General features: G+C 47.3%; 1 protein-coding gene across 2 annotated transcripts in view; it reads left to right on the top strand.

The window, feature by feature from the left end:
- The window catches only part of LOC144781580 (calmodulin-1-like), a 59,811-nt gene extending 39,277 nt beyond the window's left edge, over positions 1-20,534 (top strand). For both annotated transcript variants that reach the window (XM_078660494.1, XM_078660495.1), the window contains 3 exons: positions 2,154-2,260; positions 4,256-4,391; positions 18,966-20,534. In XM_078660494.1, coding sequence (XP_078516620.1) covers positions 2,154-2,260; positions 4,256-4,391; positions 18,966-18,994 — 272 coding nt within the window. In that variant the 3' untranslated portion in view covers positions 18,995-20,534. The remainder of the gene's footprint in view (positions 1-2,153; positions 2,261-4,255; positions 4,392-18,965) is intronic.
- The last annotated feature ends 6,404 nt before the right edge of the window (positions 20,535-26,938 follow it).

Raw genomic sequence — 26,938 nt, 5'->3', positions numbered from 1 at the left:
TCTGGGCATTCCGTCCTTTTTTATTAACTTTTGAAAAGTTGTGATGTACCATATGCGGCATGTCATGTAGGCATTTAGTATGGTCGTTGTTTGGTCTGTTTACAATAGTTACCAGCAGATCCTTCAATATGCAAACGCATGTCACCCTACTCATCTATTGGACTAGTCTGGCGTGAAAGGCACTGTGGTCCTCTCCCATATTACTGCCTCCCTTGCGTAGATGGGGTATTCCATGTGGTGGAGCTTGACCCTTCCATCTCCTCTTAAGTTTAAGAACTCTGTGTGTCAAGTGTTTTTGGAGTACAGCCACATGGTGCCATCTTTGTTCCAGAAAGGAGTATATTTGATAGCGTTCAGCCACATTATTCACTCCAAGTTATTTTGGTGTATTTGTGCATATGTGCCATAATGGAAATAGAAGTAGTGGTAAAGCGGCTATCCCCCAAACCCCCAATTTCCCATCATTATCGCAATCAAATATTGTACAAATTTCAACAAGTACCTACGATCCCACCCATATGTCATTGTGCCATTTTAGAGTATTCTGCCTGCTAATAATCCCACCCATGCTCCCCAGGGCAGCAGACCAATCTTTCCAAACTGAAATAGCTGAATTTGTTTCCGTGTTCTGTTTTGGTGTGAGCTCACGTGGTATTCATCCAAGTATCTACACATCCATCTACAGACACTACAGCGTCCCCAGCCTTGAGCGTGTCATAGTTGTGGAGCAGGAAATGTGTTCAAATACCCTTTCTTACAAATCCACAGCTTTGTTGTATTGCCACCACCCCTGTATGCAGTCTCAGCAACCTTCAGAGCAGCTCATATGCAATGCTGGGAGTGCCTCTTAGCAGTTCGTTGCTGGTCTGCTGTGCTCTGTCAGCTTCTTAGCCTCACTCAGTAGTTTGGCCACGTCCCAGTGGGCTTCTCATGGCCACCTTTGGGAGGGCTTGCTACAGTTTCGGCATCTAACCCCCTTTCCATTCATGCTTGAAACAGTCTGGTTCTGCACCGCCGGCGTCCTTTCTTACTAAAGCATTGCTCTCACAGTTGATAAATCCGTTACCACCAGGTGGCAGCCATTTGAAGAGAGGAAGAGTATATAAATGATCATCTTGGTAATGGCAGATGGATGACCATTTCAAGGGATTACCTGCTGCCTCTTTCGAGTCTCCACAGTTAGAAATTTGATGAAACAATTAATTCTAGAAAAGAAAGCCTTTAACATATGTTTAACCCCTTCGCTGCGGCCCCGTTTTCCCCCCTGTGCTGTAAACAAACGAACAGGGCGGGGCCGTGACGAACCCCAGCCGTCATCAGCACACGCCCACCGCGGGGCGTAACGGCTGGGGTTCGTCACCAGCATGGGAGGGGTTAACCATCAGTTGATCTACTGTATTTTATTATTTCGTCTTGCTTACAGGCCCAAAAATTGATATAAACATATATATGATGAGGTAATTGAAAAATCTTGCTTACTACCTGCAACACTTAACTTATCTGGAATTTCTAGGTAATTTAAAGACCAAAATTATGTTCGGGAACGGGTTAATTACCAAAAGGAGTAAATGTCATGGGTTTAGAAACCCTTTGTTAACTAGAACTATTAGAAACATATCTGGTATTTCGTTTTTCAATTTCCGGGTCAATTCCTAGAATTTGGTTTAATTGTCACAAAAAGAATTGTTCTGAAGAAGGGAGGTCTCTTGCGAAATACCTTGGTATAGATGTTATATATGTGATGAAAGGTTTGAGTTAACAGATGTCATAGATGATTGGGGAATACTTTTGATCATAAGAAGTGTTACACTCAACTTAGCTGTCACAGATTAATGTGTTTGACTCTTGAATTAGATATTGGTATTAGACTCCACAGTTCGCATGCTCAGGTTGAGCATTGACTGAACTATAAGAATTGTGCAGATGTTGGCATAAATCTACACCAGTACAAGTACTTGATTGCATGTTGTTGCCAAAGGCTTTTGAGTTGTTCTTTTACTGGTTCACTCCATGAACTTGTGCACTGACGCTGAAGTATTCTTAAATTCAACTGCTCCTGCTAGATCCAGTGAAGGGTTCTGCAATTTGGTCTGCTTTCAGTATCTGTATGTACCCCGTTGTTCACCTGTTTTGTGTACCTCTTTTCTTCCTAGGGAATGGCACTATTGACTTCCCAGAGTTCTTAACTATGATGGCGAGGAAAATGAAGGACACAGACAGCGAGGAAGAGATTCGGGAAGCTTTTCGAGTGTTCGATAAGGTATGAACCGGTATATGGAGTTTGACTGCTCAGATGGAAGTCAACAGCTAGGGGTTTCTTGAAAAATAAGGCTTCATGAGTTGTCCTGGGTAATATCAACTCTTTGAAGATTGGTGGGATTGATTGGCAGGGTCTGTGCTTGTGGGTCTTTAGCCTCTGTTGCAGAGAGAAGGCAAGCTTGTGTCAGAGCTGGAATGGTTTGTGGTGTAAGTTCGTTTCATGTGGTGGTTATACTGGTGGATGAAGGCCATGTAAGGGCAGATGTTGGGAAACAATAGCCAGAAAGGTCTTGCTGTTCAGCTTTGATTTGCCCTCTGTGATGTAGTGTAAAAAGAATCCTCCGCTACAGTTACAGAATAAAGATTCTCCTCCTCTTTGAAGACAAATAGTGCCCTTCTATCAAAATATTAGCATTTACCAACTTGGAAAACAGAAATACATAAATATTGCATTGCATGATCTTAGAATATGCTTTTTCATAAACATTCTTGCACCATATACGGACTGTCCTAATTGATTTTAGTCTCTCTGAGAGCTAACCAGTCTTATTTTGTTTTAATATTTTTCATCCTGTACAATTGGAAATATGTGACCATTGGATGGTCAGCAAGTGCCAGTTGCAAAATGTATTGTCGTGCATGGTCTTGGGTTTCTCACTTGTCTGATCTTACAGTAAGGATTCATTTAGGCTTTTTATCTTGTAGGTCAAATTGCTTTGCAACAGTCAGTCGTAACCCCTTAACTGCTCGAGCCAGCAGTATGCTATGATTTGAAGTTTTGTAGCGCTCATATGATCGGAGGCGTCGTGGCGCTAGCTTTTTAACACTAAAGGGCCCTGATAAGTTGCCATAAAGCCATGGGTCTAAGGATTTCCAGAATTTCGTAAGAGCCAATGCAGATTTGATACTAAAGGGAAGAGTGTTCCAATGTAAGGCTAATGAAGATAACGCCGCCCCAAGAAACAAGCTTGTGGGAGGAAACCATCAGATTTCTAGTGGTACTAGAGCGAACCACTCTACAGGGGAGTACCACTTAAAATTATTCTTCAAGTGGTCAGGACCTGACCCGTGCAAGGATGGATTTAAGTGCTATACATAGTGCTTTGAATACAACTAGGGAATTTTGCTACATGAATGTATTAAGGCATACACATAAATAATTACTTGTAAAAGTCCTTTCTGTATTTCTTTAGTCCAGATTCTGATGTTTGATGGCGCCTAATTCTTTAATTCTATGTTTGAAAAATCTATTCTTTTATTGCCTTTCCAGCTACTAAAACATACCTTAAGCTTGGATGTTTTTCTGCTTCCCCCTCGGAGTTTTAGTTCTGCCTCCTTCATCTGCAGTTTCTTTAATTTTCATAATGTGGACTTTCACGTATGTCCGGGAGAACTGGATGCCCCTTTTCACCAATTAGTCTTTCTCACAAATTCTGTTTGCTTCTTCTTATCCACCTTATCCCTTTCCACTGCGTCTTTATTGCTGCCGTCCCCTAAATAGTCTATCTGTTTTCCATTCTTGTGTCACTCTTAAGCCTGTACTATTCGGTATAATTCTTGAGTAATGTTCAACCTGTCTATTGGCTTTGAGAGATTTGGTACATCACTGAAATGGATTTTTTTTTAGCACCATTATCTGTCACATATTGGGTGCCACAGTGTTATGTTTGGAGTTCAGGACACTCCAGCGAGAATAATGAGTGGTTAAAACACTAGGGCTTGCATTAGGAGATTGAGGTTGTGTCCCAGCTCAGTCTTTGAACACATGAAGTATTACGCTTTATCTGTTCCTTGGTCACGGTGAATCGGGTTGCCTAGGCAGCTTTTTGTCAGTAATGCTCTTTCTTCACATACATTTGCTCAATTTTCTCACTGTTTCTGTGCCACAATGGGTCTCGGTTAGGTTATTACCATTCTCTTCTCACTCAAAGCCTTCTTCCTGTGTATATGTAAAGAGGATGCTTAGATCAACTCTCAAATGTCTGTTCTTCCTTAGGATGGCAATGGGTACATCAGCTCTGCTGAGCTCCGCCACGTAATGACCAACCTGGGCGAGAAGCTAACAGACGAGGAGGTGGATGAGATGATACGAGAAGCTGATATTGATGGAGATGGGCAGGTCAACTACGAAGGTCAGTCCCCCAGCATGCATGGGAGGAAGAGAGGTGTATGGGTAAACTGTAAAAATTGCTGCTATTCCTTTGGAATTGGAGTATCAACTTTGGTTTGTTGAAATGAGAGAAGTGTAAAGTCTGTGGCATTCTGTCTGGGGAGGTGAGGGATGTATATCTGATTACCAAGAGAATTGCCTTTCAAATTGAAGTGTGCACTGCTGGTCATCTTACAACATGTTGGCTACCTACAAACCCTTCCACTCTCACCCATTCCTTGACCCAATCCAAATTCTTTTCATATTAATGAACATTAAGTGCAGTTTACATGGGTGCTTTGAAGAGCATTTTTGCTGTATGTTATTCCCCCATAGATTCTGTGCATGATTGGAATAGTCTTCATTATCATGAGATTTGCTAGGACACCTTTAAACCTCTGCAGTGTTTCAATTTGAGTGTCTCTGCTTTCCTTTTGTAAGACTTTCAGCTGCCATTACATTAGTAAGTCATTTAACCTAAATCCCCATATTGCATATTTAGAAACCAAGCAATGATGTAATCATAAATTATCTGCTGTCCCAAAAAATGTAGGAGCTGTTTCTATAATGGATGCATGGAGCAGTGACACTTCCCTGTTCAGACATCCGGATCTCCTTATGGGGGACTACCCAGTATTTAATTAGAACAGTTCTCTCTTTTCCTGATTTTTGATGGTGCCTGTTGTAGGAAGCTGGCTCTGAATGGTATGCCACTAGGTGGTTATACCGTGCACAGAGTTCAAGGGTTCCCCAAAAGTGTACAGGACTCAATGTAAAGCCCAAAGTGCTACATTAATGGTAGTGTGGGCGAGCAGCCTTAGGTCTAACACAGAGTAGTATAAGACATGTTCGAGGCATGTGGGCTGCTAAATTCATATCTATTGCATAGATCGCCGCCTAGTGTTGGGTCCGGATGATTGCACATTGTTGTCCTGGAAGAGTCTTCGAAGTATCACGAGATAGGTGGCTCCTCCCCTGGACTACAGTGCGCATGGGCATCGACTCCATCCCCAGATTGTTTTTTTCCGCCATTGGGTTCGGATGTGATTTCGACGTCTCCTGTTCGGAATCGAAAAACTACTTCTTTAAGGCCAAAAGGCTTTCGTTACCTCGTCGGTATTGTTCGGTCTCGTGTTTCTTCCGACTCTAAGAGTCGGTCTTCTGCGGAGTCGAGTAACTCTTCGGACATCGAGGCCCTGTCGTCGCAGCAAGACCCCGACGATACTACGATGGAACGGAGCCCGTTCAAGTACTGCCTTGTGTGTGGTTCAAAGTACCCACACATCGACGTGCATCCTGTTTGTAACAAATGCCTCTCGCCGGACCACAATGAGGCCAACTGTATGGCCTGTTCGAAGTTCCGGTCGAAGAAGACGCTCAAGCTTCGGCGCCCGGCGAGCGGCTCCAGCACCAGTCGACATCTTCAACGACCCCGAAGCAGAAGGCCCAAGCCATCATCTGCAGATTTCACCACCATCAACGGAGGTCGAGGCCGACTCCGGAGAACCCATAGAGGGCCAGGACCTAGAGGAAAACGTCGAGGAGGTAGGGGACGTCCAAGAAGTTTATGGGGCCGCGGAAGATAGCTCGGAGGAAGAGCTATGCCCCGACAGTAACATGACTCCGGCTCGGGTCACGGGATCGCCACTCGGCCTTACCCACGACCCTACGCCGCGATCCACGGCCCCGCCTTCTGGCCGGGCTACGGACACGACAGCGGAGCCGCCATTGAGCGTATCGAAACCGAAACCTTCGGATTCGACAACAACAAAGATGGCCGCCGTACCATCGAAACTGAAGACTCCTGCGACGTCATCAACGCCGTCGACTTCAGTGGCTCCGAAGCCGAAGAAGGCTGTCGAGCCTGCTCCGCTACGTACGGTGGCCACGGAGCCAAGCTCGAAGAAGGTCGTCAAGCACGTGTCGAGCACGGTGGCTCAATCGAAGCCCAGGAACACTGTCGACCCACCAACAAATACAACTACGGCGCCAACAGGCGAATGCCCGGTTGAATCGCAGTCGACAAAGGGCCCTGACCTGACGTCCGGAGGCCCTGCCCAAAGACACAAGACTGCCGGTCCAAAGCAGACCGCCTCGGCGCCTACGGCTGGGAGGACCATTGGGGTCAAGGATGCGTCTGAGTCTCCGACACGCACGGACACTTCGTCGACGCTGGGGTCCTCACATGGTAACGGACAGAGGTCATCGGTCGGGTCGACTAAACCCTCCGCTTCATTCACTAAACAAGTCACCGACTCCCTCGAGAATTCGGGAGAAGAGTTTGCCATCGACAACTCACAAGCCGTCGGTTACTAAATTAGTAGAGCCACCGAGGAAGACTTCAACGCCGATCCTCTACACTCTGCCGCCCAAGGTGGCACCAAAGGCTTTTACACCCTGATCGGTGCCAAAGAACACTAATGCTTCGGAACTATCGTTGCTAAGTGAACGTTTGGGTCGACAACAAGCGTCAGAAGAGCAATCTGAGCAGTATATCGACGCCGACACGGGAAAATTGACGCTCTATAAGCGAAAAATTACTTCCCAGCCCTTGGAATCGTATGTGATACCTTTGAAGAAGAAGAAACCGGCACAGGACTTTCCTGCCCTTGTTGAACCTCTTCATCCACAACCAAGGAGAAGCCCAACGCCTTCACCATATGCTTCAGGGGGAGATGAAGCTGACCAGGATGAACAGTACAACTTCCCAGATAACAATGACCCTGATGAGCAGCGGGACTCATGGGTGGACACTGGTGACCAGGGGGACCAACAAGTGGTACAGGACCCGCAGGTTTATGGTGTACGGACATCCCCAACTGAAGACTCAGCGGCATTTAATGCCTTAATTGAACGGGCGGCTGCTAATCATAAAGTGGACATGCATGCCGACCCTGTGGAGGAAGACTTTCTGTTTGACACTTTCTCTGCCGCAGAAAAGACTGTGAAAACACTTCCAATGCTAAAAGGGGTCCTAAAGCATGCCGCTGACTTCTTAAAGGAACCCACTAGGGCACGGGTGGTCAACCCACGAATAGAAAAAAAATACAGACCGGCACCTGGGTACCCAGCATACATACGGGGCCAGCTGCCTCTGGACTCTTTGGTGGTCGCCAATGCCCGCAAGAGGGCGAACTCACAGTCAACGGGTGAAGCTCCTCCCCCAGACAAAGAGTCAAAAGTGCTGGAGGCATCGGGGAAAAGGGTGGCTGCACAGGCAGCCAATATCTGGCGCATCTCGAACACACAGGCCCTCTTGGCACGATATGATAGGGCGCATTACGACACCCTAGAGCAGCTCCTACAACACCTTCCGGATGAGTTTAAGGAGGCAGCTGAGATGCTAATACAAGAGGGCAAGCTTATTTCAAACGCTGCAATCAAGTGTGCGCTTGACGTTGCAGATACAGCAGCTAGAGCGATTAACACTAGCGTGATGTTGAGGCGTCAAGCATGGCTTCGCATCTCAGGGTTCAAGCCTGACATACAAACAACAATACTCAACCAGCCCGTTAATCCCGACAGACTGTTTGGCCCAGACGTTGACACCACCCTCGAGAAAATCAAAAAAGACAATGAGACAGCTAAATCTATGGGGGCGCTTCAGTCTCAGCAATTCAGAGGGAGCACTTTTCGTCGCTCAGGTGCCCGTGGTGTTAACAGAGGACACTTGCCACAGCAGACGCAATTCACTAGAGGTGGCGCACAATCCTCGTACCCCAAGCAGGGTAGAGGGGGTTACAGAGGAAACAGTGCCAAGGGTAGAGGCAGGGGCAACAACAACTACCGTTCCTCTGCCACCAACAAACAGTGACTCTGTCACTGCCCCCCGACCATCCAACACCTGTCGGGGGGGAGACTCCAGCAGTTCCTGCCAGTCTGGACGACCATCACCACAGACAGGTGGGTGAGGAAACTTATCCAGTACGGTTATTGTTTGGAGTTGACGTCCACTCCACCCAACATACCCCCAAGACAACGTCCTATGTCAGCAGAGCACTTGCACTTATTGCAGCAAGAGGTTCTTGTGATGTTGCAAAAAGGCGCAATAGAGCTTGTACCAGTGGAGGAGGAAGGAACAGGAGTTTATTCCCTATACTTCCTCATCCCAAAAAAGGACGGATCCCTCAGACCCATTCTGGATCTACGCCCCCTCAACCTGTATATCCTCTCAGAACATTTTCATATGCTAACACTGCAGCAAATTCTCCCACTGTTGAACCAAGGGGACTTCCTAGCAACCTTGGACCTCAAGGATGCTTATTTTCACATACCACTCCACCCCTCCCACAGAAAGTACCTCAGGTTCACGATACAAAATAGGCATTATCAGTTCAAAGTCCTACCCTTCGGAGTGACCACTGCCCCCAGAGTGTTCACCAAGTGTCTGGCGACAGTGGCGGCGCACCTCAGGAGACAGAACATACATGTCTACCCTTACCTAGACGACTGGCTCGTTCAAGCAAAGTCGGAACAGCAGTGCGCCGCGGACATGTCCCACACCATTCACCTCCTTCACAGTCTGGGGTTCTCGCTGAACTACCCCAAGTCGCACCTTCAGCCGGCCCATGTGCGGCAATATCTGGGCGCGACTATCAATACCCTCACTGCTATGGCGCAGCCAAACTCGGTGAGGATCGACAACATTCAGTCGCTCATCCGACGGTTCAGACCACAACACTCCCTACCGGCGAGAGTGTTCATGCAGTTCATAGGCATGATGGCCTCCTGCATCTCCATTGTCCCGCACGCACGGTTGCATATGCGTCCGCTCCAAGAATGCTTGGCGAATCAGTGGAAACAGGCTCAAGGACAACTGACAGACCTAGTGTTGGTGACCGGTCGGGCATACAACTCTCTGCATTGGTGGACTCCACACAACCTTTGCAAGGGCCGACCGTTCCAGGAGCCTGTGCCGCAAGTCATCATGACGACGGACGCCTCTCTCTGTGCAACAAAGTCGTGTTGATCCGGACGGACAACATGACAGCCATGTACTACATCCAGAAACGGAGGTACGCACTCTCCACAGCTGTCTCATCTGGCTCAGAGCATGTGGAAGTGGGCCATTCAGAGGAACATCTTCCTCATGGCGGAACACCTCCCGGGCAAGGACAATCAGATGGCGGATCTGCTCAGCAGGTACAGCCATCAAATGCACGAGTGGGAAATACATCTATCAGTACTCCGCCCGTACTTCCAGCAGTGGGGTCATCCAGAGATCGACCTGTTTGCCACAAGGGAAAACGCAAAATGCTATAACTTTTCCGCCAGGTTCCCTCACCCACAGTCGCAGGGCAATGCGATATGGATGAACTGGTCAAGCAGATTTGCGTACGCTTTTCCCCCAGCACCTCTCATACCGCTGGTGGCAAAAAAACTAAAGCAACACTCGATGACCCTCATCCTGGTTGCTCCAACGTGGGCACGCCAACCATGGTACACCACGTTTCTAGAACTTTCCGTGGTACCGCATCAAAAGCTGCATCTCACACCCAGGCTCTTGACGCAGAACCATGGCGACATTCAGCATCCGGATCCGCAACAGCTCAATCTGGCGATCTGGCTCCTGAGGTCTTAGAGTTTGGCTACCTCAACCTGCCTCCTGAATGCATGGACATTATCAGGGAGGCCAGGAAGCCCACTACAAGAGCTTGCTATGCTGCAAAGTGGAAGCGGTTTGTAATTTACTGTACAACACATCACATTAACCCGCTAGATGCGTCCATTCCTAACATCATCTGCTATTTGTTACATCTTTACAAATGCAATCTAGCTTACGCTTCCATTCGGATACACTTATCAGCCATAGCGGCTTATCTCCAGAACAGGCAGCATCTCTCTGTTTTCAGGGTGCCTGCCATTAAAGCCTTCCTGGAGGGACTGAAGCGAGTCATTCCTCCCAGAACACCACCAGCTCCTGTGTGGAACCTCAATGTGGTTCTCACTAGACTGATGGGCCCACCTTTTGAGCCTCTACATTCCTGTGAGATTCAGTTCTTACCAAGGAAAGTGGCTTTTCTCATTGCTATTGCATCTCTCAGGCGTGTTAGTGAGCTGCAGGCGCTCACAATCCAAGAGCCTTTTATACAGATTCATTCAAACAGGGTAGTGCTCCGCACTAACCCCAAGTTCCTTCCAAAGGTGGTGTCACAGTTTCATGTCAATCAAACTATTTAACTGCCCGCATTCTTTCAGAACCCACAGACTGTAGCAGAAAGAATGCTCCATACATTAGACGTAAAAAGGGCATTGATGTACTACATTGACAGAACACAACAATTTAGAAAGACACAGCAACTTTTTGTTGCCTTCTCAGCCCAGCACAAAGGCAACCCTATTTCCAAAGCAGGAATAGCCAGGTGGATCGTTAAATGTATTCAGATCTGTTATCAAAAAGCTAAACTTACTTTAACGATCCCCCCAAGGGCACACTCCACACGCAAGTTGGGAGCCTCTATGGCTTTCCTAGGGAACATTCCTTTGGAGGACATTTGTAGAGCAGCCACATGGTCTACACCACACACGTTTACCAAGCATTACTGTGTAGATGTGCACTCAAAACAGCAAGCAGCTGTTTGACAGGCTGTTCTCAAAACTCTTTTTCAGACTTCTGCAGCTGGCACGGGCGGCCGCCGTTAATTGAGGGACTGCTATGTATTCTATGCAATAGATATGAATTTAGCAGCCCACATGCCTCAAACTGAATATGCTACTTACCAGTATGCATCTGTTCTTGGCATGTAGGGCTGCTAACATTCATATCGCCCGCCCTCCTCCCCGATGCCCGTAGCAGCTGCAGACATTTTCATGCATTCAATCATTAGCATGGACATCATTTACACTATTTCACTCCATCTCTGCCACAATTGCTAAAAACAATCTGGGGATGGAGTCGATGCCCATGCGCACTGTAGTCCAGGGGAGGAGCCACCTATCTCGTGATACTTCGAAGACTCTTCCAGGACAACAATGTGCAATCATCCAGACCCAATACTAGGCGGCGATCTATGCAATAGATATGAATGTTAGCAGCCATACATGCCAAGAACAGATGCATACTGGTAAGTAGCATATTCATTCTTGCACATTGACCAATAATGGACACACGACTCAAAAGAGATCCACACCAATTTTAGAAAAAATAGCTTTGTTTGTACCTAAAAACCAATATCTTCGCAGTAAGGTATGTACTTTTTAAAATAAAAATACTTTTCAGTTTTAAAAGTCGACACTTTCTGAACAGTTCAATGTTATCCTATGGAGGAAAATAATTATGCGGTTAAACAGTTTAGTACGCAACTTACAGTTCCAGTCTTTGGGACTGTTAGCGGGTCCGAATGACAGGATGCGATTCTTAGAGATTTTGAATATGTATTTATTAAGGGTTTTCACAGTCCTCCTGTTCCCAATGCCAGGCTAGTGTTGGTGAACAGCACAGTGGCACAAAGGTGATAAAACAGCGTGAACAGTGGAAAAACAGTAAAATCATGTAGTTATGAGGTCAATGATACAAGGCAGATCAACATAAGTCAAGTATTATGATTTAGACAGCTAATTGACCCCATGGAAGCCGCAAATTGCGCTGCGTAGTCAACAGCGTTTCGACCTGTTCAATATCAGGTCATCTTCAGGACAATGGTTACTAAATCACGAATAATGCTGAAAGGATAATGCTGCAATGATCCAAACAGCAGGGGTGAAGGTTGTGAGAATCTGGCAACCGAATACACTGAATGCACTCTGGCAAGGAAATGAGATAGTTGATGGATCCTGGGGGAGTTCAATGGAATTCAGGATGCAGGCTTGACCTGGGTGGTGGAGTGGCGCTACCCAGCATGGAGGAGAATTAATCCGGGGGCAGGCAGAGAAGGAATTACGGTTGCAAGGTAATTCGAACCGGGCGGGAGAGGCGTCCGGATTCACAGTCAAGTGTGCTCACGGTGGGAAGAATAAATCAAGGGGCAAGCAAGAGAAATGATTACCGCTCCCGTAAGGCGAGTGACCTCAGCCAAGCGTGTTCTGAGCTGTACCTATGTCTTGGGCAGTGCTAGTTGGCATGGCACACCGGTAGTGTGCCATGTCGACTTTGTTGTTTTGTCTGCGCCAGGCATGCTGCAGTGTAGTCTGCATGGTCTAGGAGAGGGGTTCCAAGGAGACCATTTTCAGTCTCAATACCCTAGGTGCCCATGTACCTTTTACGAGGGACTTATAGGGGACCTGAAGGGCCTCTTGTGGATCAGTTTTAGGGAAAGGACACTGGTACTGGGAACCTGTACAGCAGGCACTGGGTCCCTCTACATTCAAAGTTGCAGGAAAAGAAAGGCAAAAAGTGCAACAGAACCTTACTTTCTCACAACTGTGTGAGATTAAGTAATGTTGGAAGTCAACGCTGTTTTTCCTTGGGGGAAAAAATAGTGTCGGACTAAGAAACCAGGAAATTAAGGACAACAAGCTGAAGGCACTGTGGGAATGCAATATGCCTTTCTGGCTTCCACTGAAGTACGGAATACTGCTACGACTGGGGAAACGGTACCAAACTCATTGCAGTTAATATAAATTTGGCACAATGGCATGAAGCTACCACATGCAGAAACATTGGAATGTAGCCCAAGTCAAAGTGACTTGGGCAGCAAGAATGTAAGTAAAAACTTGAAGGTGTAGCAGATAGACTGGCGTACAAACGGTGGAAGTAAATGCTCCATTAAGTTGCAGTGAGAGCTGCTAGTAAAACCTGTACATGATGTGGGACATGCTAGGTCCTGTTGGATGGGTAGCATTCACATAATGCTTCTGGTATGGTTGGCAGAGTCTACGAAAAGAAGTCCCAAGAACAGAAGACTTACCTGCCTGTTCAAGTGTACTAACACTTGGCTATGGTTGCAGTCAAAGCTGGTGGACCTCGAAGGAACTGCTAGACTCCCCATCTCGTTGCAGGACCATATAAAGATTCTCCAAAAGAACGTTGTCCAAGGATTTTGCAGCTGAAATATTTTGTCCAAGGATTTTGCAGCTGAAATATTTTGGTCAAGTCCCACCTTCTTCCCAACCACCGCCAACTGTCAGGCTCCTCTAATTTACAGCTTTTGGCAGAATGCATTGTCAAAATTAATCTATTTTGTGCAGTCTGTTTAATTTTTTTTGTACTACTCATTATTTGAGGATTTTCTTGATAGATGTTTAATTACAATTGTCCAGAATACAGCTTTCTCTCTAGTGGTTGGCCTCAAGCAGCACACTAGGGGCCAAATGTATCGAGCTTTTTTCCAGTCGCAAACAAACTGATTCACAGAATCACCCTGTTTGTGACTGTAAAAAAGCATAATTGGTATGTATCAAACCCAAACTGCAATTTGGTAGCATGTTACCAAATCTCAATTTTGGTTTGTGACCAAATACTGCTTTATTTGGGAGGGGCATCCCTTCCAAATGGTATGTATTAATGTTTTGCGACTGAATTCCTGTTGCAAAACATTAATAATTTACCGACCACCGAAGTGTAGTGGGAATGCATTCGCAAGTGGGAAGGGCTCAGTCCCCTTGGGACACGTTTCCATTTGTGAATGTAAAAAAAAATTACAGTGAAGGTGGAGGTCCATGGGCCCACCGCATCTTCTTAAACTACATTTAAACAAGTTTTCTTTTTAAACACATCCTGTTTTCCTTTAAGGCTGCTTTATTTAAAAGCAATCACAAACATGGTGTTCTGCTGACCTCAGCAGGCCTCTGTCCATGTCATGATGTTTATTCCTAATGAGTTTTAAATTGCGACCTACCTTATTAATATTCAGGAGCTAGGTCAATTTACACTAGGAATCGCTAAATGAAATTGAGTTTCCTTTATAAGGAATAGTGATTACCTGTGAGAAAGTGCCTTCTTTCTGTATGGTACCCCCTACCCCCCCTTTTTGCTGAACTGCTTTGACTGAGTGTGCCCTGGGCTCTCGCCAATCAGGTGCCCAGGTCCTATGTTCTTTCCCTAAATCTGCATTGAAACCAAAATCCAATTGGCATCTCTGGCCACCTGGTAAATGGTACCACAGGTACCCAGGGCACTGTGAGTAGGGAAGACCACTAAGGGCTGCAGCACATATTGTGCCACCCTTAGAGTCCTGGTATCATTACACTCACACACTGCCTTTACAGGCTGCTTGTCGTGGCGCACTGTACCAGTGGAGAGGGTCCCAGTGCATGAGCCCTGTACCCCTACAGTGTCAAACTCCATTCTTAGACATTGTAAGTGCAGTGCTGCCATTAAGAGTATATGGTGCTGGGAGTTCGTCATTACGAACTCTGCAGCACCATAATGGCTATACTGAACACTGAGAAGTTTGGTATCCAACTTCTCCGCACATCAAACCCACACTGATGCCAGTGTGGGTTTTAATGAAAAATGCACACAGTGGGCATCTTAGAGATGCCCCCTGAAAAAAGACCTACCACTAGTGTCCATGCTGAGTGACTGCTTTCAGCTGCCACCACCAGACCTGTTTCTGGACCCCTGGGTCGAGAGCCTGCTGCTCTCCGGGGCCTGAAACAATGCACATCCTGGGACAAGGTGCCACGCCTCCTCCCCCAGGATGGGCAGGGTTCACAAAGGGGAAGCATCAAAGGCTTGCCACCTTTGTGAGCTTCCCTAGGCCACTTGCTGCTTTCAGCAACTGTTCCCCACTGGTTCTGAACCCCACTTTGGGTGGGAAAACCAGCGGGGGAAAAAGTGAGGGAGAGGTGTGCCCACTCCTGCCAACTCCACCCCTCAGGTTGGGGGGGGGGGGGGGTGAGGTGAAGAACAACTCTGTCCACGCCATCTTGAAGATTGGGGGGGTGGAGACTCAGACAACCAGGGACAGGCGTATGCCCCCCTCCCACTGGAGGGTGGCATAATAGGTGTACTCACCCCAGGTAAGGGACCCATTGGTCCCAACCTTTTTACCTACCTGTATCACCCCTAGATCTAGTATTCAGGGGCACCCCTGAACCTTGTTTCCACAGACAAGAACCTGCAAGAAGGAGAAAAGAGGGACCGAACAGCCGTATCTGAAATTGACTGACGGGTATATTGACTTTCCTTCTCGAAGACTACTGTTCCCAGCCTATCTCCTCTTTAAGCCTCACAAGCCTTGCCACCACCTTCCGTAAGGTTAGGTGTCCACGCCTTCCATGCTCTGGTTGTTGTCCTCCTTATAGTACTAAGGATCTAATCCCCATACTACCTTCATCCTAGCCCAGTAGAGAGTGTGACTTAGATGGGCAAGCTAACCCTCCCTTCAAAACCATTTCCGTTGTGTGCTCCCCAGTCATAGAAGAATCTTGTGCAGCATCCAAACAATAGGACCCCATTGTCATTAATTTTTTTCCTGCCTTCTGAAGTGGCCCTGAGTTACGTGTGGTGAATTATAGTTGTGTATTTTCAGCATGGTGCCTGCCTGAAAGTGGTGGATCCTGTCGATAGCTCATCTCTTCCGCAGTCTCTTTGAAAACATTAAGAGGGCTTTTTAGTGTTTTTCGACCATAGTTCATAATACCTTAGTATAACCTGGTTTGTGAACGGCTGTGGCTGGAGGAAGTTGCATGTCTGGTATAATGGCTGTAAGAAAATGCCTCTTTTTTTTTTTAGTTGCCCCATGTTTTTTGACTGATACCGCTGGTTTTTCAACTCTGTGCACTTAGGTCTGCTAACCAGACCTCCGTGCCAGGGTTCTGACCCTAAAGTGTATGTCGAATCTGCTATGCACCATTGGAAATGGCTAACCTACCTTTTAGTCCTTAGTAAATGGTACCCAGTACATGTACGTTAGAGGGGTACCTAGGGCTTGCATCACTGGTTGCTTCCCCCTGGAGGTCCCCCAAGTAAAACTAGTCCCCCAGTCTGCCACTGTAGACTGGTAAAGTAATCATGCACTGTCAGCCCGATTTTGCTATTGAAAGAAATGGCAAAGCCACCATTTCCCCTGGACACATGTGTAAGTCACCACTCTGGCAGGCCTACTGAGCCCTAAAGGCAGGGTGCAACATATGACAGGCAGGACATGTACTTTACATGTCCTGGCAGTGAAACATGCAAACAATTGTTTTACTGTGGAAAGGCTTGGCCACCCAATTGGTGAGTACAGGATTACACGCTGACCCTTCAGCTGTGCTAACTCTTGAACGGTGCAACCAAAATGAGCACTCCAAGGTATCAAACAACTTGTTACATTAACCACGACTTGTATCTCAAGTCAAAATTGATGTAACTTGTTGCTATTTGCAACTTTTGTAAAGCTGCCACTTTGTTGTCTTTAAAGCTCCTGTCCTGGCACACATGGAGCCTGTGCCATGAGACTGCATTCTTCCCTCCTGGGGAGACATGCCAACGACTCTTGAGGAAGGAGACCATGAGGAATTGCAGGCTATGGAGGTGTCCCATCCCTCCTGCAGTAAGCCATTTAGAAGTTCGCCCCAAAAAGCAGGCTTCAAAGGTGAAGCCGCCTTTGAAGGGCAGATGTGGAATGCCAGGGGGTGGGCTGCACCATTGTTGAGGTACATAGGCTAGCACTGGGAGCACAAAGGGGAAAGAAAACCAGTTGTCAAACTGCTTTCCCCGGGGGCATGCAGCCCTGATATAGCCACAACCCAGGAGTGGGCTAGAGAGGACTGACCACTGAGAGAGTGGTCTCACCATCTTGGAAGTGGGCAGAATGGTGCATCCTGAGAGAGCCAGATGCCACACCCCACAGGAAGTGGTCACCAGGTAAGAGGGAGCCTAGTAGCCCGTTGGCTACTAAGCGCCTCTGCCCTGAGGGCACTTTGCAAACGTAAATAGGGCATCCCCGGCACCAAGAACAGATCTTGATCGACTTAGGACTACCCTTCTGCACATAGGGACCAACAAAGAGAGGCTATACCGTTGACTACTGCACCTGGTGGTTAACAAAGAGAAGGATTGTGCCTGCCACATCCTGCTCAGGGAAATGCTGTCTCCAGAGCCCTGTCAATAAAAGACTCTAAGTGCCAGCCGACTGGCCTCCTGTTCACAGCACAGGGACACAGCATCTGAAGAAGCCTGCTGTGGCAAGTTAGTAATATAAAATCTTCATGCCACTACCACCATTGCAGTGCACAACCCAGGAGTGCTGTTGGAGAGTTGATGGGACCCTCCTAATGAGAGTTATCGACTCGGGATGGATTGGTCTGCGACAGCGGACGACTGGACGTCAAACAGCTGGAGAGGACTTCATGGGCCATCGACCCTGCAAACTGGACTCCTTCACTATCTTCACAGGAATCCCTGCAGGAAGGCCCCTGACGACCACGTCACATCCACAGCATCCTTAGAGAAACTTTGCGTCCTTTATCCCTTGCATCAGGACCATTCCATAGGAATCCATTGTAACACCGATAATGCCTAGAACTGCTGAAGGACTTCTTCTGTGAAGATAACTGCCGTGGTGGACCCTGCTGGTCCACTTGGCTAGCTCCCTGCTGGGGTATTTTCGCCCCAAGAACTTCTAACCAACTACAGTGACACTTCTCTAAGTTTTCCTTAAAGTTTCTAAGTATCCAATTCGTTGACATTGCCAAGGCGTGTTCGCGGTTGAGTGAAATTGCTTTAAATCATTGATTCCAAATTCTTTCTCTGGAACTTTCCAGTGGATTTTTTTGTTCTAGTGACTCAATTCATATGTACAAATAGTCTATTCTTATAAATTGGTGTTGGATTTCTTGAGTGTCGTCCATTTCTTCTTCAGTTGTTTTGGTGCTGTTTAAATGCTTACACGTGTTCCTCTCGGTAAGCCTTGCTACTCAGCGCCATAGCAATCCAGGGTTGGACTGAGGATGTAAAGACAAAACCTATGGCCCCGAAATTTGGTTGGTAAGAGTATTATACAGTGAGGTTGCACAACCACACCACACTATATAATATACCCCATTAACTCACAATGGCTACATGTAATGTTGTCTACTTCAGGGGTCCAAAGGATGTGTCCTCCCTTGGGAAATGAATGATTCGGAACAAGCTTTTGCTCGCTCAAATATGTAGTTATGGATGCTCCTTCCATTGAAGTCTCTTTCAACTGCTTTTCTCTCTACATCTAAGCCTAAATAATTACAATTCCTAGCTTAGGTCAGTTTGTATTCCAGATGGGTCTCCTTCACTCTTTTATTAGGTCTGTTTCTCCTTTGTTGCTTGTTCTCCTTCAGTCTGAGCCGAGGTCTATTTATCTACAGAACAGTGTGTGCGCATATGCACTTTATTTTAAGTCTAGGTTTAGGCCTGTTTGTCTTTAGTGTGCACATTTTAGCTTATTTAGGTGTTACTGACTTGTCAACATGCTCATCTTGCCCTTCAATGTGAACTCTATGTTGAGCGCTTAAAAAGAACATCAATTTTGAGGGATGAATGTAGTTAAAGCCATGGATTTCTTGAGAAGAGCTGACCCATTTCCTTCTACCCCACCCTTTTGAATCTGGGGATCAGTTTGCATTTTGTAGCAATAAATGAGACCAATGTGCTAGATGTAGTAATGCTGTTTGTTTGGGGACCTTTTTTAAAATGTTTCTGTGTTTCTTGCAGAGTTTGTACAGATGATGACTGCGAAGTAAAGTTCTAGAAGCTTCCGCTGCAGCAGAGCAAAAGATGGGGACTGTACCTGCCATCGCTCTATGCCCTCTGCTTCCTCCCTCGTCCCTGTTGCCAACTCTCCTCCTGTGATTTAGCTCCATTCGCCCTTCTTGCCAAGCATGATCCGACTACCCTTGTCTGGCCGTGGGCGTCTGATGCTACCAAGCGCCCTGGGACATAGGCGCAGTGCATGCCCTGTGTAGCGATAGCTGCACCTTCTCGTGGGAGCGTGATCTTGTGAAATACTCCTACCTTAACCCTCCAACCCTTCCCTCTTTCCCTCTGAAACGGCTGCAGGGAGAGAAAGAAAAGATGGCAGGGCCCTTCATTTAACCCTGCTGCCCTGACAATGTTGACTAGATAAACTGAGAACTTTCCCTTTCTGACTGAAGGGCATATTAAAGGATGTGTTTGATTGACATCTGGTCAAACCTTTGATGTTCAGTCTTGCACAGTAGAAACATGCTTCTTGAGAAGCAAAGGACTCTGTCTCAGCCAAATTGGAGACTCCTTATTCTGCCTAAAGTAGTTAATGGCTTTGGTATAAGAATTACTTCCAAAATTGTGTAAAGGTCGAGGTAAAATGGAAACCCCGACTGGTGAAATTTATAATTAAGAACGAGCCAGTGTTGACATTCCACAGGAGCTTTATCTCATCAGATTGCTCCATCCAAGAGAGCACACAGGTTAATAATCTATGTATGACTTTGTTCTAGCCAGATTTGGTGTTCTGGCCTTTTTCTGGCTCCACAGCTTAGCCAAATATAAGCCAGTGTAGTGCAAATGTGGAGTCTTGCCTGTAGTATTCACATCAAACGTAACCTGCATCCTATGAGCTTGGGCATCTTTTCTTTAGATGGCACGTGTACAGACATAGAGTAGGCCTAGTCCCCCCGCATGACTGGATTTGAAATATAGAGTGATTAATGGGAAGGCTATGTTTTTAAAGGGAGACTGTAAAGCTAGCTACAAGACTAAACCATGGTCTTCCCTAATCTCAAACTTGAAAAACCTCACCGAATTTTTGGAAAAGCTAGCCATTTCAAAGTCATCTCATCTGTCTATGTTGTGTAAAATACAATACAGACTTTATATTTTGCCGTATTGTGCAAGCACAGTCCTAGGACCACATTTGCCTACCCTTTGCCAAACTCCACCCCCTCTTTTTTTTATATGCATTTCTGTCCTTGCAGCCGTGCCTCCTACTAGCATATTGAAGGATTGGCTTTAGCAGGCCTCTTTTTCTTCTGAATGCTGGATAAGCAGCCCCTGGCCCATTGACTCCATTGCGTGTTCTAATGTCTACCGTTGCCTCCATGTCCTTGTTTGCATTTTTGGTATTGTGGCTCGTGTGTACTGATAATTTTTTAAAACATGCTTAATGTGAAACGAAAGAAACTCCTTTTATATGCGTTTCCAATCCGCTCCCCTTGTCTAATTTTGCCTCTTTGAGGCACTTCTCTTCCATTCCATGGTGATGTTATGCTCTTATTTTCAATAAACTCTTAACTTTTATTTCTATCCATTGTACTTGCTCAGGTTTTTGTGTGTGAATGTGCTGGATCTCTGGTTACTTTGGTGCTTGAGTGTTGTGTGTATTGTATAATGTTCACTAGAAATTAAGTTTGATTCTCTCAAGTGATGTGTTGTATATTCTTGTGTGAAAGAAGAGAATATGTTTGCGGCATAGACTTCTGTATCACATGATGAGCACACTTCTGCTATTCAGTGTTGTGGTTGAAGTGATTCAATTTGTTTTTTTTCAAAGAAGTGCTTTTAGATTTGCTAGGACATTTGATATCTCCCAATGAATAATCACAAGAAGGGCTGTGTAGTTCCTAACGTTATGTGGATTGTACAAAGTCTCTAGAAATTGTTGGATGTTGTAGAGTCTTGTGGAGTTCTACCATTGGGCATCCATTGTTCGAGGCATGTGGGCTGCTAAATTCATATCTAGTGCATAGATCGCCGCCTAGTGTTGGGTCCGGATGATTGCACATTGTTGTCCTGGAAGAGTCTTCGAAGTATCACGAGATAGGTGGCTCCTCCTCTGGACTACAGTGCGCATGGGCATCGACTCCATCCCCAGATTGTTTTTTTCCGCCATTGGGTTTGGATGTGATTTCGACGTCTCCGTGTCGGAATCGTAAAACTCTCTTCTTAAGGCCAAAAGGCCTTCGTTACCTGCGTCGGTATTGTTTGTGTGCGGTCTCGAGCATCATCCAGTTCTTTGAGCCGGAATTCTGTGGAGTCGAGTGACTCTTCCAACATCGAGGCCCTCTCGTCGCAGCAAGACCCCGACGGACTTAGCATGGAGCGGAGTCCGTTCAAGTTCTGCCCCGTCTGTGGATCCAAATATCCACATATCGACGTGCATCCAGTCTGTAATAAATGCCTCTCGCCGGACCACAACGAAGACAACTGCATGGCCTGCTCGAAGTTCAGGTCCAAGAAAACGCTCAAGCTTCGGCGCGCGGTGCGCCTTGAGGCCCAGCGAGCGGCTCCGGCTCCCGACGACATATTCGACGGCCAAAGCCATCATCTTCAGATTTCACCCCCGTCGACGGAGGTCCAGGCCGATCCCGAGGAACACGTCGAAGGACAGGGCCAAGACCTTGAATACGTCGAGGAGGTAGGGGACGACGAAGAAGTTTATGGGGCCGCGGAAGATAGCTCGGAGGAAGAGCTATGCCCCGAAAGTTACATGGCTCAGGCTCAGGTCACGGGATTGCCACTCGGCCTTACCCACGACCCTGCACCGCTATCCCCGGCCCCGCCTTCTGGCCCGGCCACGGACACTCCAGCGGAGCCGCCATTGCACGTATCGAAACCATCGGAATCGACTACACCAAAGATGGCCGACGTCCCGCCAAAAACGAAACCGAAACCTTCGGAATCGACTAACCCTAAAATGGCCGACGTCGCAACAAAAATAACCAAGCCTGCTCCCTCATCGACTCCGTCGCCCTCCGAAGTCGAAGAGAACTGTCGAGTCGACAGCGCAGCAGAAGGTGGCCAAGGAGCCGTCCTCTAAGAAGGTTGTCCATCACGCCTCGAGCACGGTCGCTCCGGCACGTTCCACTAAGGCTGTTGACTCGCCTTCAGACAAAGCTGCGGCGCCCACAAGTAAACGCACGGTCGAAGCGAAGTCGACTAAGAGCCACGATCCGAAGGCCGGAGGCACAACGCATCGGCACACGGAAGCCGGGTCTGCAGCAACGGCGTCGGCGCATAAGCCTGCGACGGAGCCGGGAGCCGTTGGGGCTGAAGATTCGTCGGCGGCACACCGTCAACACCGAGCGCCTCCGACGCTGACTAACATCGGGCGTCTGGTACCAAACCCTCCGCCTCGTTCACAAAACAGGTCACCGACTCCCTCAAACGTATTCGGGAGAAGACTTTGACGTCAACAGCTCCCACGCCGTCGGCTCCGAAACCGGTGGACACGCCTGCGAAGACTTCTACCAAGCTTCTCTACACTCTGCCACCTAAGGTGGCACCAAAGGCGTTTGCACCCGAATCGGTGCCGAAGAATACCTCAGAAGACCAATCTGAGCATTACATCGATGCCGTAACAGGGAAATTGACCCTCTATAAAAGAAAAATCACTTCCCAACCATTGCAATCCTATGTCATTCCACTAAAGAAGAAGAGGGCGGCACAGGACATTCCTGCCCTTGTTGAACCTATTCAGCCACCACCAAGGAGGAGTCCATCACCTTCCCCCAACCAGTCAGGGGGAGAGTATGATAACCAATATGACCAGTACAATTTCCCAGATGCCAACGACCCTGATGGTCACCAGGACTCATATGACGACACTGGTGACCAGGGAGGACATCAGGTGGTACAGGACCCACAGGGTTTTGGTGCACGTACATCACCAACTGAGGATTCAGCAGCATTTAATGCTTTGATAGAGAGGGCAGCTGCAAATCATGATGTGGACATGCATGCTGACCCGGTGGAGGAAGATTTTTTGTTCGACACTTTCTCTGTCTCAGAAAGAACAGTTAAGACACATTCTATGCTGAAAGGTGTCCTTAAGCATACCCCTGAGATCTTTAAAGAACCTACCAGGGCGAGAGTGGTGAACCCACGTATCGAAAAAAAATACAGGCCAGCACCTGGGGACCCTGCATATATTTGGGGACAGTTGCCTCTGGATTCATTTGTGGTCGCCAATGCCCGCAAGAGGGCAAACTCCCAAACAACGGGTGAAGCTCCTCCCCCAGACAAGGAGTCGAAAGTGCTTGAGGCATCGGGCAAAAGGGTGGCTGCGCAGGCTGCCAATATCTGGCGTATATCAAACACACAGGCACTATTGGCACAATACGATAGGGTGCATTACGACACCCTAGAACAGCTCCTTCAACACCTACCTGATGAGTTTAAGGAAGCAGCCGAAATGCTCATACAAGAGGGAAAGCTCATCTCAAACGCCGCAATCAAGTGTGCACTTGATGTGGCTGATACAGCGGCTAGGGCAATTAACACTAGCGTCATGTTAAGGCGCCAGGCATGGCTTCGCATATCAGGATTTAAACCTGACATTCAAACGACAATACTCAACCAGCCCGTTAATCCTGACAGACTGTTTGGCCCAGATGTTGACACCACCCTCGAAAAAATTAGAAAGGACAATGAGACCGCTAAGTCCATGGGGGCGCTTCAGTCTCAACAATTCCGGGGGAGCACTTTTCGTCACTCAGGAGCACGTGGTGTTACCAGAGGACACTTGGGTCAACAGACACAATTCACGAAAGTGGTGCACAATCCTCGTACCCCAAGCAGGGTAGAGGGGGTTACAGAGGTAACGGTGCCAAGGGCAGAGGCAGAGGAAACAACAACTCCCGTTCCTCTGCCGCCAACAAACAGTGACTCTCTGTCACTGCCCCCCGACCATCCAACACCTGTCGGGGGGGGGGGGGGAGACTCCAGCAGTTCCTGCCAGTCTGGACATCCATCACCACAGACAGGTGGGTCAGGAAACTTATCCAGTTCGGCTATTGTTTGGAGCTCACGTCCACTCCACCCAACATACCACCAAAGCACCGTCCTATGTCAGCAGAGCACTTGCACTTATTGCAGCAGGAAGTTGTGGTGATGCTGCAAAAAGGCGCAATCGAGCTCGTACCAGTGGAGGAGGAAGGCACAGGGGTCTATTCCCTGTACTTCCTTATCCCAAAAAAAGACGGATCCCTCAGACCCATTCTGGATCTACGCCCCCTCAACCTGTATATACTGTCAGAACACTTTCACATGCTTACACTGCAACAGATTCTTCCCCTGCTGAACCAAGGGGACTTCCTAGCAACCTTGGACCTCAAGGATGCTTATTTCCACATACCACTCCACCCATCCCACAGAAAATACCTCAGGTTTACCGTTCAAAACAGGCACTATCAGTTCAAGGTCCTACCCTTCGGAGTGACCACTGCCCCCAGAGTATTTACAAAGTGTCTGGCAACAGTTGCGGCGCACCTCAGGAGGCAGAACATACATGTCTACCCTTACCTAGACGACTGGCTCGTTCACGCAAAGTCGGAACAACAGTGCGCCGCGGACATGTCCCACACCATTCACCTCCTTCACAGTCTGGGGTTGTCGCTAAACTACCCAAAGTCGCACCTTCAACCAGCACATGTGCGGCAGTATCTGGGTGCGACAATAAATACCCTGACTGCTATGGCTCAGCCAAACCCGGTCAGGATCGACAACATTCAGTCGCTGATCCACAGGTTCAGACCACAACACTCCCTACCAGCGAGGGTGTTCATGCAGTTGATAGGCATGATGGCCTCCTGCATCTTCATAGTCCCGCACGCACGGTTGCACATGCGTCCACTCCAAGAATGCTTGGCAAGTCAGTGGACACAGGCTCAGGGACAACTGACAGACCTAGTGTTGGTGACCGGTCGGGCATACAACTCTCTGCATTGGTGGAATCCACACAACCTTTGCAAGGGACGACCGTTCCAAGAGCCTGTGCCACAGATTATCCTAACAACGGACGCATCTCTCCAAGGATGGGGAGCTCATGTGCTCCACTACACGGTGCAGGGACTGTGGTCCACCCAGCAACAGAAGTTGCACATCAACTACCTAGAATTGATGGCAATCTTCATGGCGCTCAAGTCCTTCAAAGTACATCTGTGCAACAAGGTCGTGTCGATCCGGACGGACAACATGACAGCCATGTACTACATCCAGAAGCAGGGAGGTACTCACTCGCCACAGCTGTCTCATCTGGCTCAGAGCATGTGGAAGTGGGCCATTCAGAGAAACATCTTCCTCATGGCGGAACACCTCCCGGGCAAGGACAATCAGATGGCGGATCTGCTCAGCAGGTACAGCCATCAAATGCACGAGTGGGAGATACATCCATCAGTACTCCACCCGTACTTCCAGCAGTGGGGTCATCCAGAGATAGACCTCTTTGCCACAAGGGAAAACGCAAAATGCCAAAGCTTTGCCGCCAGGTTCCCTCACCCGGAATCGCAAGGGAATGCGATATGGATGAACTGGTCAGGCAGATTTGCGTACGCTTTTCCCCCAGCGCCTCTCATTCCGCTGGTGGCAAGAAAGCTAAAGCAACACTCGATGACGCTCATCCTAGTTGCTCCAACGTGGGCACGCCAACCATGGTACACCACGTTTCTGGAACTTTCCGTGGTACCGCATCAAAGGCTACATCTCTCCCCAAGCCTCTTGACGCAGAACCATGGCGACATTCAGCATCCAGATCCGCAACAACTCAATCTGGCGATATGGCTCCTGAGGTCCTAGAGTTTGGCTACCTCAACCTGCCTCCTGAATGCATGGACATCATCCGGGAGGCACGGAAGCCCACCACCAGAGCTTGCTATGCAGCAAAATGGAAGCGGTTTGTCATTTACTGTACAAACCACGACATCACCCCGCTAGATGCATCCATTCCTTACATCATCTGCTATTTGTTACATCTTTACAAATGCAATCTAGCGTACGCTTCCATTCGGATACATTTATCCGCCATAGTGGCTTATCTCCAGAACATTAAAAGAAAGTAAAGGAGGCCCCCTTATCTGTCACATCTGGGACAGGGGAGAAATATAGAAAAACAAGGAGGTCCCACTAGTAACCCTCTAAGGTGGTTAAGGCTGCTAAAAGTTGTCTAGAATTTTGTTTTTGAACAATACCAATCACACAGTAATGTATTACCAAGTGCCCTGCACTGCTTATTCAACTGCACATAAGCCAACCATTATTGAAAACTTATCAATTAACACAATATGTGTAAGGCTCAGAGTCTAACAAGTCTGTGGACAAAGTTAAGAAAAAACAGGAAAATGGTCTTTAAAAATAAAACATTTGTATGTTTATTACGAAATTACAGAATAATCACCATGATAACAATTGATTAAAAAAAGCATACAGTGTCATAAATAAAAACACATAGAATTATGGCTACAAGCAAAAAACAAACAATTTATGCGTTATAAAATTAAAAATGTTCACAAGAACAGGGGTCGACGCGGCGTTTCGGTTTTGGAGCAACAGTTAAAACCTTCTTCAGGACCAAGTTCTAAAAGGAAACACACAATTACTGTTTTGTCCTTACAGATTCTTTTTTAAAACAGACATGTTTGCAAAAAACAATTCCTGTTATTGTGGAGATGTAGAACAGACTCCGGCTAAATAAAAGTTGGCACTAGTCACGACCTTGTCGTTGGTAATATTATTGGTATTGTCAAAGCAAACCCTTACTTGTGTAAGAGACACCATTCCCAAGTGTTAGCATATTTTTAGGGAAATAATAGCATTATATTATCACCTAGTAGGTGATTAGTAACGGTGATGTTGGTTACCTGAATTTAAATAAGTTGTCTTCCAGATAAATCATGGAGGACCAGCCGCCCGAATGTAATTTCCAGGTCTTCGCT

This window comes from Lissotriton helveticus, chromosome 9 (assembly GCF_964261635.1).
Source record: "Lissotriton helveticus chromosome 9, aLisHel1.1, whole genome shotgun sequence".
In the NCBI taxonomy this organism is placed as follows: Eukaryota; Metazoa; Chordata; class Amphibia; order Caudata; family Salamandridae; genus Lissotriton; species Lissotriton helveticus.
This window is presented reverse-complemented; position numbering and strand designations above follow the sequence as displayed.